The following is a 13,940-nucleotide window of genomic DNA, read 5'->3' as shown; positions in this document are numbered from 1 at the left end:
CAGGCACTATTTTGTTTCTTGTTTTTAGCACGTCCTCCTCCTTACTGCCGTCTTACCCCTTTTTATTTTACCAAGCCCATTACTTTCCTTTCAGCAGATAAACTAAATATCTCACCCCCTGCTGCATCTCTGTCTCTCTTTCACACACAAACGTACAGCACACCTAGAGTCGAGAGCTGTGAAGCTAACGCCGACGTGTGCTCAAGGACGGAAAGAAACTGAGAACGAATTAAAGCTCTTTAAAAAAAAAAGAGGCTGCAGAGCTCCTTACTCGGTCTAAACCTCGCTCGCTCGTAAAGCGTGTTTACTCACGGGATGATTGTAAAACCATTTACAGTCCCTCCCTGACAGCGTTTTCAGAGCACGGCTGAGGAAAGCTGCTGGGGAGTTCTGCACGACTCCCTGGTTAAAAAAATATATAAATATATAAAAACCCAACCTTAGCTCCTGAGGGCCAGTCGGACGTGCCTGTCTTGCACCCGGCTGATCAATATGTTAAAACATTTATGCGCAGCCGCCATGTGTTTGCAATTAAAATTCCATAAAATCTGCACCAAAAAAACTGCTCTTAATAGATTCAGGTCTTCGGCTGGGTCTATTAGCGAGGGCAGATCAGGCTTTTGGCTGGCTCAGAGTCAAGGTTTGCGATGATGACTGCATAATTACCTACATGCACGACTCTCCCGCTGCCTATACATTCCACCTCTAGCTACTCAGTGCATCTTAATTTTAAACTCTCCCCCGCCTTCCTGCCTCTCTCCCCTTTTTCGTGCTTCTCTACTTTGGGTAGATGAGGTAAGATCATCAGAGGGGGCCTGAACCCCTCCCGCTGCTGTATATTCAAAAAGCTACAGGCCTTTTTTTTTTTTTTGTGCTTCCCATAAATGTTTTTTCACAGCCTTTGCACACGTGTTGCTGTCAGGAATGTTCCTCATTGAATTTGTGGATTCAATTATATCAGGAGTCCTTGTTTTGCCAATCTGGTCAACCTTTAGCGAGAGGCAGCTTAACAAGGGCCAGTCTGTTAGCAGTTTCAGCTGCATCCAATCCAAACAAAGCAACTGGGCTGTGGCGGACGCTGTGGTGAAATAAATTGTTTTCCAGAGACTTTTGCGTGCACGAGAGTGCATGTGCATACGTGTGGGTTTCTCAGTAGGATTTAGGCTTTATTGTTTTACTCTGTATCCTATAGCTTACAGGTAACGCAGTTGGCTGCTCTTTCGTTTGGTAATTGATATTCTCATTTTAGGTGCAAAGCCAAAAGCATACTGTGGAGAGCAATAATAAATATTCACAAACATGTCACTGGCAATAAATTGGAGAGCCGGTCCGCATAGCATTAGTCTAACTATCTGCCCAGAGGGCTCATATCTTTCATTCCCAAATCACGAACCAGGCAATTTCAACTTAATCTTTCTCACATGCTACATCCACATATCACATCTGAGCTATGTACAGGGCTGTACTATGCACCCACCAGCTGAAAATACATGCCAATTTGTTTTAATGTTCACATCCCCCGAGCTGAGGTGTTGGACTCGTTCCTGATACAAATTTCTGAAGGTTTAACAGAATGATTAAACCATCAGACCTCTTGTCGAGGCTGCACGCCATCTGGGTGGCTGATTTAAACTACCCCCGCCCCATTCGCTCAGCCATCCGCCTGCTTTGTTAATTTACAGGCCGCCTTTAATGAAATGTCTCCGCGGTGACATGGGCCAAGGCCTCGCAGGTGGACGTGCGACCAGGACACATCCTGAGCCGAACGATCGCTCAGGATCACAGCGCCTGTCGGCCAACCCGGACTGAACAGAGAGTTTAAGGTGATCAATACTGAGGTGCTGCGACAAACCCCAGGGTGGAAGAGTTAGCAGGAGGCTGATGGATGGATTGACAAAGGAAGTGACAAAGAAAAGGAAGAGCGGGGAGGAAGTGTAGGAGGGAAGAGAATCGTATACGAAGTGAGAGAGAATGAGACTGAGACAGAGAGAGTGTGACGGAGTGAAACAGAGAGCGGGAGTGTGAAGGAAGAGCAGGAGTGTTATTGATGTGTGGCAGAAAGGAGGAAAAGTGTTGTTTGATGCAGGGAGTTAGGGGAACTCACCGTGGTCGATTTCTGTCTGAATGATAGACACAAAAACAATTCCCGGTGGTGTGAGTGGAGAGTAGTTACAGTACTCTGGATGTCACCCAGCAGGACTCTCTGTTGAGGCATTACACAGAGCCTCCGGGTCCTGCCCGCACTTTATTGGACAACTATTACTCAGCACTGACCGCAGACCTGCCTGAGGCCCTTCATTCTTCATCAGCCCTCTTCTTATCCGTGTGGGCGTTCAGTCGTATTCCTCATTGCAAGTGTTTGATCCAACGTGTAATCCAAGTCTCCAAAAGCCCAATCTGATTTGAAAAGACATTATGTGCCGATTTTTTTAAGGCCAAAAACATCAGCGCTCACTCCATCTGAAGTAGGTGTACAAGCTCGATTACGTGTCGAGGGGGTAAAAAACGGCTTTTCAAAATCAATTTTGGATCTCAGGGCTTATGGAGACTTAGATTACGCTGGACGAGCCGTATGGAGCCATTTTCATTTTTCCTCCCATCTCCTTCTGCTCTTTAGGAGAACGCCGAAACGCTGTTTCGCTGTGAAGCTCAAGAAATGTTTTGCGGACTTTGAAACTTCTCCTGACTTTCCATCGGCTTGAGGGTGAGTGAATGTTTATTTTTGGGTGACTTTATCCTTTAATCCAATCATGTACAGACATGCACATTTACTGGCATCACCAGTGCACCAACTCCATTATAAATCCTGCCTTTCACTTGTAGAATGACGAGCTGAAGTAAAGTACGACCAGTTTAGATAAATTTTGTTCCGTCTGCTGCCATTCATCAGTGAAAATGTCGTAAAGTGCAGTTTGATTTTGCCTTTCACTCAGAGTTCATCAAGGCTGTGGCCTTCTAATTAATCCAAAAACACAGCAGGACTGGTATCAAAACACTGAAGCCCCTGAAAAATACATGTTTCTCAGTAAGTTGATGAAATTTCTCAGCAAGATTAAATATTCATGGCTAAATGAAAAAGATAAAGTTAAAGTTCAGAAACACTTTTTTTCCTCCATTCATTAAGAATTTAACACAGCTTCATCATATGTGGGAGCAGTTTGATCAGATTTGATTGACAGTGGCTTGGAAATGTGAGCAAACAACTTCATAACTGTCAACAAGGTTTGATTCAGATCCTGAACCAGAAATTTCTGGTATGAAAAATACCCCAAAACTTCTTCAACTTTCAAACCTCATTGCTCAAAGAAGCTGACCGAGAAAACAGGTTGTCAGGGTCGTTGAAGGATTTGTAATAAAAATTCAGTTCTGAAGGAGAACAAACAGCGTCGGCCTGAACATGTATGTCAGACTCTTTTCTCACCAACAAATCACACAACAAGCCACCTGACCTTGAACAAATCTCTTCTTTGACTCATATTGTGTAACTAATATAGACCTGTTGGTTCAACATGTGGGATTCTTTACCTGCAGAGCTTCAACTGTCTGGGATCATCATGAACAATCTGGTGCTTGCTGTTTTGTGCTATTTTGTTGTATTGTATCACGGTTTGTGTTTTCTATCTGTATTCTTGTACATATTAGTTGTCAAGTTGCATGTATTTTAAAAAGCCCATCTAGGCACTTAGGCAATACGATAAATGCTGTGGTGTGTGGCATCAGATCATCATCTGCTACACTTGTCCCTATACATTAAATACATAAATACATTGTTCCTGGAACATCAGAATTAATGTTGCTTGATTGTAACTTGTAACAAACAGCGAATAAAGAAAAATTTCACCTCTTGGACAAGCTGCTTGCTCAGGAGACCAGGGTTTATAACATGTTATTATATCAGTGTTTCCCATATATATACTTAGCTTGGGCCGTCGGCGCAGGCATATTAACGGCCGCCCAAGTATATTTGGCGACCCATTTTAGCATTTTATACTGTTATACATACTTAGCTACATTTTCTGCCTGTCTGAGAGAACAACGTTATCTGTGATCAATTAACTACAATCTGCCATCGCTCTTCTCCTCCCAACTGTCAATCACACATGCTCTGCAGAGTCACTCTCTGGTATCACATCCCTTTTATAAACGTGCTAATTGTGATGTGACCTTGTAAGCACACCTGGTTTCCCCCGCGCCACAGGTACACAGCCATTCTGTGGCAAACACTGATAATGCTATTCACTTATTATTTAGTTAACTTATTATTTTAGTTTCTTTTCAGTTTTCTGTCGCCTTTCGTTTAGGTTAAGGGAACAAAAACATACTTGGTTAGGTTTAGCAAAGCTATGACATAACAAAGACATGATTAGTTTCAGTGATGGTCCTGGAGCAACACCAACGGTATCCGATCCTGCTGACTTACCTGTGGCAGGTAAGGATGTTGTTTTTAAATCCAGGAATCTGTCTGTATCTATTTTGTTACTTTAAAAACATGAAGGTTTTTTTTTTAATTAGAGGGACTCTGTTGCATAATGAGCAGTTTATTTGCATTTGCATCACATCTCCCTGTCTTTTCTCTCTCTTTGCTTTTACTTTCAGCATTTTCTGAGCTGTCAATGGTTTTTAAAGGCCACGTCTACTGTGTAGAGATCAGTGGCCTCCGGCAGCATGCAACTTTTGGATATGTGAGCACATAAAATCAGTCTAAACTCTTCAAACGTTGGTGTATTTTGTAGTGAGAATGAGTAAAAAAACAAAACAAAAAAAACTATGAGTAACTACAGGCTATATGTGTACAACCTTCACCACCCAAAATCTCACTTCAACCACCCGTTGAAAGATGCCAACCCTGTGCACACACACAAACACATCTGTCAGCGTGAGGGGTCAGCAGGGCCTCCCCGTGCTTTTCAAGGCTCTCTCTGAGGCTGCCGCTGTTGGGAAGGAGATGTGAGCAGCAGAAGGAAGACTCAGAGGAGGAAGTCAGATGAAAGCGCTGAAGCCCTTCAGGAGTCCTCGCACCTCGCCAAGCTTTCCAGAGGCTGAGGCTGCTATTCTTATCTTCTTAGAGCTCGCTAAGAAAAATTCCCCATATCTGCACTGAAAACTGCGCATACAGTATTCCACTTTCCTTATTCCGCTGCTATAGTGATGTACACGCACACAGGCGTCAATTGTTATACGGCGCGTTGGTCCTCATATTTCATCAGCAGAGCCTCAGTAGTCACAGAAGGGATCAGCTCTGTTCTTCAAGCCTCTCAGAAGCTCCGCGGGGTGAGAGAGATGTGTGAGTTGGAGGCATCTGGGGATGTACAGCTACGCACCATACTTCCTCTATCTCTACTTGTCTATTCTCTCTCTCTCTCTCTCTCTCTGTGTCTTTGCCCTTGGTGTCTGACTTGCAGGAGTGACAGCAGAGGGAGTTCGGAGAGGAGGAAGGACGACCGTGGCGTCAAGGTTACACCGCCTTCTCCCCGTCTGAAAGAGGAGACCGCATCAAACAGAAAAATGAACTACTATGTGGCGAAAGCTTCCCCCCCCCCCCTCTCGTCTCTTTCTTTCTCGCTTCCTGTCTGTCTCTCGGTTGGGGTTCAAGCTACAGGGCAACACATTTATCATCAGCAGACTTAAGGCCCTGCGCTTTAACTAGCTGCCATGTAAATACAAAGAACTGTGTCGGCTTTATGGTTCCCCCTTCCTAAGCCTCAACTCAAGCCCCATTCCAAACCGCAGCAATTAGAGTGGAATCAGATGAGACCACGCTCGTAAATTTGGCAACAAATTTCCTTTCCTGCACAGAGCTCCTCGCGACGTTACAACCACCACACGAGACAGACAGACAGAGTCGTTCCTGGCCCTGCAGTGACCGTCATCCGCTCTAACATGACGCCACAACAAGGAATTTCCAATCTGCCCCCTCCTCATTGATGTTTCAGTGGACCTCAATTACTGAGTGATTGCATCCCGCTGTTCCACCAGTCAAAACACCGCCTTTCTTCGGGAAATATTTTCACAGCGCCATAATTGCTTCCATCTGTAGCTACACTGTGGCAACACTAGCTGTGTCATTACGGCTGAGTGAGTTCACAGCAAAAACGGGTGGCGAATGTGTGTGCGCGAGTGTGAACGTTGGCGTGTGTCGTTGAGGGTTTGGATAGGAAAAGCCTACCCTGCTACGGTCGACGAGAAGGAAGCAGAGATCGGAGCATCGAGGGGGGGATGTGATGAAGCGGGACGTGTCTCCTGTAGCAACAGCACCACACACACCTCAGCGCACCGGCTCCTACTCCTATTTGATGGCTGGTTTAACAGAGTTGACTTTAGCTGATGAGCTGTCTGCGCAAACACAATTTGACTCGTTCCCCCAAAAGGCGTGCAAACAGCGAAATTACACCAGGGAGTGCGCAGCTCTTTGCTGCCGGGAGATTCGGGCGCTCGAGGCTGTTTAAAGTCCCAAAAAGTGATTTGGATGGAGGAATCTTTTTTCCTTTAGAGGTAAGAGACCCTCACTGCAAATTAAAAGAGAGAAGTTGGAGGTTTGACAGACCATTTAGCCCACGTTTATGCTGTAACTGATCTGCCTTTCAGCAAGGGTCGCAACCTAGAGCAAGAAGCCGGCCAATCGACACGTCGTGATAACCTGCCGTAAGTGGGTCTGACACCCTACGCCGTCTGTCGACGCCTGAACCAAATCTGACTCATTACTCTGTTTACAGAAATGGTTTATATTACCTGTCACATGCCCAAACACACACGTGCACACACACGCCCCGCAGCTCAGACTTAGTTAGGTGATTTCTGTCAGTTGGGTGCGTTCAGCTCAAACATCATTAAAACTAAATCCAGCTGCAGTTTGTCACGCTGACTGAGTTGTCCACAGTGAAGAGTCGACTAATTTAGAGGGCACACAACTGTTCCCACACACACAACCACAAATTAATGGCTCTATTTTCCTGTAAGCAGAATGGCTGGTTCAAACTCTGGGCACAAGTGGGTGTGACCAGCTAATGTTTTTTTTTTTTTTTTTTCCCTTTTAGAGACCAAAGGCACAATGGCAGTCCTGGCACAGCACAGTGAACACTGGAAAAGAGGCTGAAGAAGAGGAATTAATGGTTTATTAGCAGGAGAAGGGTGGGTTTATTACAAGAATCCTGCACAATGTTTATTCAGCACTCTTTAAATGGTTCCAAGGGCAGATTATGTCCCTTTTTCTTGTGTTAATTTATGTTTTTGTTATTATCAACCATCCCCTTGAAGAATAAAAAATTATATTATCCTCCTGTGGCGCCACAGCCTGATATTTCTCACGCCTTTGTGCTTTAAAACTCCTCTGCTGTCCAAAAACCATTAAAAATATTTTTTTCATGGCATTTTACTGGGTGACATACGGCTTTTCTGTGTCACAGTCCCCACGGTTTGACGAGCTGAGAGAGAGGAACTCTTTCTCCAAGTGAAAAATGGATTTTGAGTGAAGAACAAAAGTTTGTCACAAGAATTTTCTGTGTTTGAGACTGAGTTTTTAATAGTTTATTAGTCTGAGAAGCTTGTGTATCTATCCCACTGCTGTGTCAGAAAACTGAATAATTTATGAATGTGCCCATGCTGTTTGGCCTAAGTGTAAGTATGGGCATTACATGGCTCAGACTACAGACTGCAGATAAAATAAACATATCATTCCAGCTGCTATAAAATGGCTACAGGTGTTCAATCAAATCAGGGGGGAGACCTTTTACAGTTTACAAGAAAGTTACTAAGATACTTATGTCTTCAACATGACTGTTTGTGCTTGTGTTTGCAATAAAACTTCATGCCAGCAGAGCTGCGTCACCTCACCCCCCTCGATGCACGTAAAATCACTGAACAACATCGAAGTCAGCTTGCTTAGCGTCTGCCCAAAGGCTAATAGACCTACATCAACAGACACACACTTATACACACACACGTAATTGAACCCAGTTATTTCTCTGACCTCATCTTTTTCATCAAAGTGTCCCTCCCACAACACATCGTCTCAATTAAGACGTCCTGCTTCGAAACTCTGCTTTGATCAGACCGGTCTCGAGGAACAGCGTGCCTTTACATACTAATACTCGGTGTGTGCGTGTGTTTGCGCTGTGTTCTTTGTTTTTTAATAGATGCAGAGTCAGCTATGTATAACACCCTTAACTAGACTCATATAGTTTACCATAATTCATTTAATCTCCTGATGATGCAGAAAGACGTATTTTAGCAAAATAAAACCCAAATGATAGAAAACAAAGCTGTAGATACCGGTGTGAATTAAGGAGAAGGGCAGCAGCCCCGTGATAAATGAAAAAGAGGCGATGAAGAGGACGTGAGGCAGGTGGTGTACATCACCTCGGCAGAGTTACAGCCTGGCCACAAGCCCACTGAGAAGGCCTGTGACAGCGCCGTGACACAGGAGATGCCGGTGGCACTCTCAGTCCATTTGTCACAGCGGCACCCATGAAAACAGCTGCTCTTCTCCCTTCCCTGCATCTCCCTCCACTCTCAAAGCCTGCATCCACCCTTTCCCTCGTGTTTTCTCCGTTTCCTATGTGATTACCCCCACCGCCTCGCCTTTCTTTCCCCCTCTGACCTCCCTCATTCCACCCTCTCTTCCTATCTTTTCTTATTCACCCTCATGACTCCACACTTCTGATCCCTTGAACCGTTTCAGCCTCTCCATCCTCAAAGTTTGCCGTCTTCCTGTGATCTCCCAATCTCTTTTTGCTCTGCTCTCTACTCCTGAATCTGATTTACCCAGCCTCCCCTCCTCTTCCTCCTCCTCTTCGCAGCCCCATTCCTTTCCCTTTGCAGAATCACCCTTGATATCTATTCGGCTGCCATCAGCCCGGGGAGAGATGAAAATCGATTCTCCCTCCAGCAACTGCTCCTCGCTGGCTAAGGAGAAAGGGGAGGCAGTTAGCTGGGCTCTAAGTAAGGCCGTCCATCCATCTCCCTTTGAGGTCTGTAGACAAGGCTGTTGGAAATCAGTGCAGCACTGACTGTGACTGGAGAGGCACTGGAGCAGAGGAGCAAGAATGGCACAATAAATGGCTTGTTCTTAATCATAAAATCTGTGAATCCAGAAGCATAATTTCCCCCTAGAAAACTGAATATAATAAGTCTGACCTTATTCTTAAAGAGCCGGTTCATCCAATTTACTAACAACTTCTTTCTCACTTACTGTGCGTCGTGCAGCATCCAGCCATGCAGACAGTTTTGGGTTTAATTTGGCCAGGTTTCCAAATAAATGTCTCTGAATTGTCTGCCACCACCAACACAACCGAGGCAACTGAAATGTTTCGAGCATATACAATGCCAGCAATATCCCAAGAAAAAGAGACGCCGATGGAAATATTTGCTACATATTTAAAAGGCGACAAACTATGATAGGACTGTTGTCAACTTGCCAGAAATAATGCCCCCTACTCTTCAGAAAATTATTCACTGGAGTTACTCTGAACTCAAGAAATATTCCCTCAAAACCAGAGAAAACACAACAAAATGCTTTTCCTTCTCCCACCAGACTGGGTAGTGAGAAAATGTGTATTATGAAATTTAGGTAACTGATTGTCAACTTCTTTGGATTGTGAAAAATATGTCTATTTGCAACTGCTCATCACTGATTACATACAATGATTGGTGTCATTGTTTTCAGCAGGGGCGGACTCAGGATGTATGAGGGCCATGGGTGAAAAAAAAGGGGCACCAGCTCTATGTGGTGGGGCACGCAGAAAGTTGTTATATACTTATAGTGAACTTTATCATGACTTGTCCACTGGAAGGACACCCTAAAGGGCATTTTATCATGTTTTGTCCACTGGAAGGACACACTAGAGGACACTTTATCATGTTTTGTCCACTGGAAGGACACCCTAGAGGGCACTTGATCATGTTTTGTCCACTGGAAGGACACCCTAGAAGACATTTTATCATGTTTTGTCCCCTGGAAGGACCCCCTAGAGGACACTTTATCATGTTTTGTCCACTGGAAGGACCCCCTAGAGGACACTTTATCATGTTTTGTCCACTGGAAGGACCCCCTAGAGGACATTTTATCATGTTTTGTCTACTGGAAGGACCCCCTAGAGGACACTTTATCATGTTTTGTCCACTGGAAGGACCCCCTAGAGGGCACTTTATCATTTTATCTACTATTGCGGCCAACCAGTGGTTTTCAGCAGCTAAAACAAAGAAGAATTTGCTCTTTAAACTTTTCAGATTGTTTTACTTGAATACTTGAGAGCAAAAAATTGTGAAGTGTCCGTAAAACAATGTAATGTTTCTCCTTCGTTCCTGTTCTTTGAATGATCTTGTGACCCCTCTGATTCATCTTGTGACTGACTGAGCCACCCCAACCCCACACACTGGGAACCAGTGATTAAACCACAATCATGATTGAAAAAGCTGTTCTCCATGCTTATTGACTGCTGAAGATGGGTGTGTGAATTTTGATTGCTACTGCAAGGCCTGAGAGGGAAAATTTTATTCGACATGCAACTGCAGAAAAAGACTCTTCTCCCCGAAAAGAAATGAGCAAAAGGAGAGTGAAAATGAGATGGCTGAATTTCCCCAAAGAGAGATAGAGAGGCCGGAGCATATCTCACCTCCCATCTGCTGGGTCGAGATACAGGCAGGTGGAATGAATCCAATATAGATATATGAAAAATTCAGTGACCAAAAGCCTTCTGTCTATTCCCACAGTCCAAGTCCCTGAAGAGTCTGTGTTGGTGTGTGTGAGCATATGTGTGCGTTTGTAAGTACACAGATGAAGAGTGCATGTCCCGTGTAGACGATGTTCACGGACACATACATAAATGTATAAAGAGGGTGGGCAGACAGTTTTAAAGTCTGTCTTCCTCTGACTGAATATTTCAGATGGCTGCAAGAATCTTTTTCTTACAGGAAGACAAAGAAAGATGAACTCGGTGTTAACAGGAAACACTGAGGAAAGCATCCATTTTACAGACAATGAAAGTGTCAAATAAAAGAGGAGATATGATGAAAAGATAGGCTGCAGAACCAAGTTCATCACAATACCTGAGACAGAGTGCCATCTAAGTGTTGCCGTCAGATGGATGCCGCCTCTCATTCCTGCCGTGCCGACCCAGCAACTCTCGTTCATTCAACAGACAACAGAGCTCAACTCTGTCAACAAGGCATATTTCATGACGGGATCAGACGCAGGAGCAAAGATGCCTCAGAGCTCAGTTATCCCTCAAATGCAAGGACAGGGAGCAGGACAGCTCTTCACTGTCCAAGAGGAGCAGCTGTCAAAGCCAACACACTCAAATCTCTGAGTGACTGATGTTCTTTGCTGTGTACAAATCTGAAACATGATTCTGCTTCATACTTTTGTTCATGAAATGTTCTGTCTTTTGTTGCTCGGGACGATGCTCTGTAAAGTCTGAAGAAAGATGCTGCCACGTTGCATTATGGGAAATGTAGGACACACGGTTCTGGAGTTTGGCCCACTGGTTGAGGTATGAAATGGCTAGGGGCTAGTTGGTTAGCATGCTAACACAACCATAATTAGTGCTTTAAATTTAAATTTTCATATTGCACCTTTAAAAGCTCCTCCACCTCCAGTGGACCAGGTCTGAGCTGTTGTCTTCATCCAGTCAAAGCCACCACTACTGTGTGGACTCCATCAGGAAGACATCTGATGCCATGAACAGATTCGCTGCCCCTTTAAAATACGATGACACCTACTCGCCAAAGACTATTCACGTGTCAATAAAAGCCTCATAAAAATTATTCGCTAATTGAAACCACAAGGTTAAATATGACGAGGCAAAACAATCCAAGAGTAAACCAAGGTTGCATACTTTTTGTGAAAGTAATAAAAAATCATGCTGAAAATAGTATTTTTTGGTGATATATTTGAGTTATTTAAGAAAAAGGGATTACCACTAGTGCTTAGATAAGAGCTGGATTACTGCCACTTCATTAAGAAATGGGTCAGTACGCTGCTTTGGGAGAAGAAAATTGAATTTGTCCAGTGAGTGATCTAGGGGGAATAGAAAATCTGAATCAGTTTTTTTTCTTTCATGTCTTGCATATTGAAATTTTTGGGGGGATTTGTTTAGTGACATGGAAGACACAAGTTAACTTATGAATACGATCGACTTACAGACCTGAAATAGTTGTTTGAATGTAACACATACACATCGGTGATGTATTTCATGGACGTTCAAGAACAAAACCTAAAATTTGTTCACACGCAATCACTCATGCTGATTTGTTACCGACACAGCTGGGATCTGTTTCCTGCTGACATTTCGTAAAGGTGTTTGATAATCCTTTGAGGGATTGGCCACGAGATAGCGTGACACGCATGTATCTGTTTGGCAGACCCTTCTGAATAAAGCGATAAATGAGATTCAGCCCGAGCCACAGTAGATTAGAGAAAAGTGCTGTGATGATCTACAGTGTTCAGCGAGTGGAAAAACATTCTCCACCTTCCGTATCAGTGTCGTTACATTCTCTGACCCCGAGACCTTGAACCAGAGGTCAAGATATAACAAGTATCCGAAGAGGATCTGAGACTAGAGCTTATAAAAACACTCCATTAGTATTGAGCAAGAATAATTATGTTCATCTCTCACCCACTGGTGTAATACAGAAGTGGAGTAATGATCATAGAAGATGCACTTTTAATTACAAGCTTCCTGCACAACAGTGTGCATTCGCTGAAGTGGAGCTCCCTTGTGGAGAAGATGTTTCTCGGATATTTCATCGACTACAGCAGGATGCATGCACAACACGGTCTGTTTTGAATAAAATAAACCCCGTCGGAAGATCAGGGATCTCTCTGCACGACCAACTGCTTGAATAAGGTCCCCCGCATGTTCTATAAGAAGCTACACATGGGCTCGATGAAGACGAATTACTAGCTTAACTCCGGCATGCACAGAGCGAGCATCGGCCATCAGTTACAGAGGTCGTCCCCTGTGGTTTGGCGGTCAGAGGACCTGAAGTGAGAGCCCAGCATCAAACAGGGCGCCCATCTGAAACAGGATTAGAGTTGTACGCGGACTCCGATTATGCAATATTTATCTGTTCTTTTCTCAGGGAGCACGGCACATGAACTCGGAGAACTTTCAGAAGCACAGGATTAATTTGCACGCATTGGAATTAGCTCTCAGATCAAAGAGAGGGGGTGTCATGGGAGTACCCAAAACCTCTGTGTATCTAGAATAGAGATTTCGCTTTGCTGTGTACCACTTCTATTTTCATAATGATATGGAGAGCGGGAAAAAAAAAGAAAAAAAGAGTGAACATCAAGGGGGAACTCACGCTGGAGTTGAATATAATTAACCACATGTATACTGTATGCAACAAAAAACCTAGCAGACCAAAGCAAAAACAGCACGCAAGTAAGGGCAGAGTAAACAGCGAGAAGAACAAAGTTAGCTAAAACACACACAGGGATTTTCTCGCCGGCTAGGAGGCAAAATGAAACTAGCAGAGCATCTTCGTGTTGGATCTCTGTGGTTACTCTTGGGAGAAGTGAGACACTACAGAGCACTGAAGTGATTTGGGACTTGTCTCTGTGTTTATTTGTCGATTTCCTCTGTAAAATCTACCAGGCTTCCCCCTCTCGTTTTACTGTACTGTTGTTTACCCTGAAGGTACACGAGTTATATAAGGATCTGGACAAAGACAAGAGAGCTATTAGCTGTAACACTTGTGGGCAAACACACACAGACACACACTCCTCTTACCGTCACAGTCACCCAAGTGGGCCACGTTTCCCTGTTCAACATCTTGCTCGAACGGCAGTCTGCAGAGGAGAGGAGACACAGTCATTAATCAGACGGCACAGAGGCACGGCTACTCGGCCGCTGACACACAGCACAGATCTACTCTGATAGAGGAAAACTATCTCAATGTTACAGCAGAGGACAAGGTACAAGGGAGTGGATATCTCTACA

At 44.2% G+C, this 13,940-nt stretch overlaps 1 protein-coding gene across 1 annotated transcript in view; it reads right to left on the bottom strand.

The window, feature by feature from the left end:
• Positions 1-13,940, bottom strand: part of sema6bb (sema domain, transmembrane domain (TM), and cytoplasmic domain, (semaphorin) 6Bb) — a 132,413-nt gene that overhangs the window by 13,511 nt on the left and 104,962 nt on the right. Inside the window, exon 16 of the mRNA XM_084355712.1 lies at positions 13,731-13,789. Coding sequence (XP_084211838.1) covers positions 13,731-13,789 — 59 coding nt within the window. The remainder of the gene's footprint in view (positions 1-13,730; positions 13,790-13,940) is intronic.

This window comes from Pagrus pagrus (assembly GCF_965226575.1).
Source record: "Pagrus pagrus genome assembly, chromosome: 6".
Taxonomy (NCBI): Eukaryota; Metazoa; Chordata; class Actinopteri; order Spariformes; family Sparidae; genus Pagrus; species Pagrus pagrus.
Note: the sequence above shows the minus strand (reverse complement) of the source record. Positions and strands in the feature narration are given on the sequence as shown.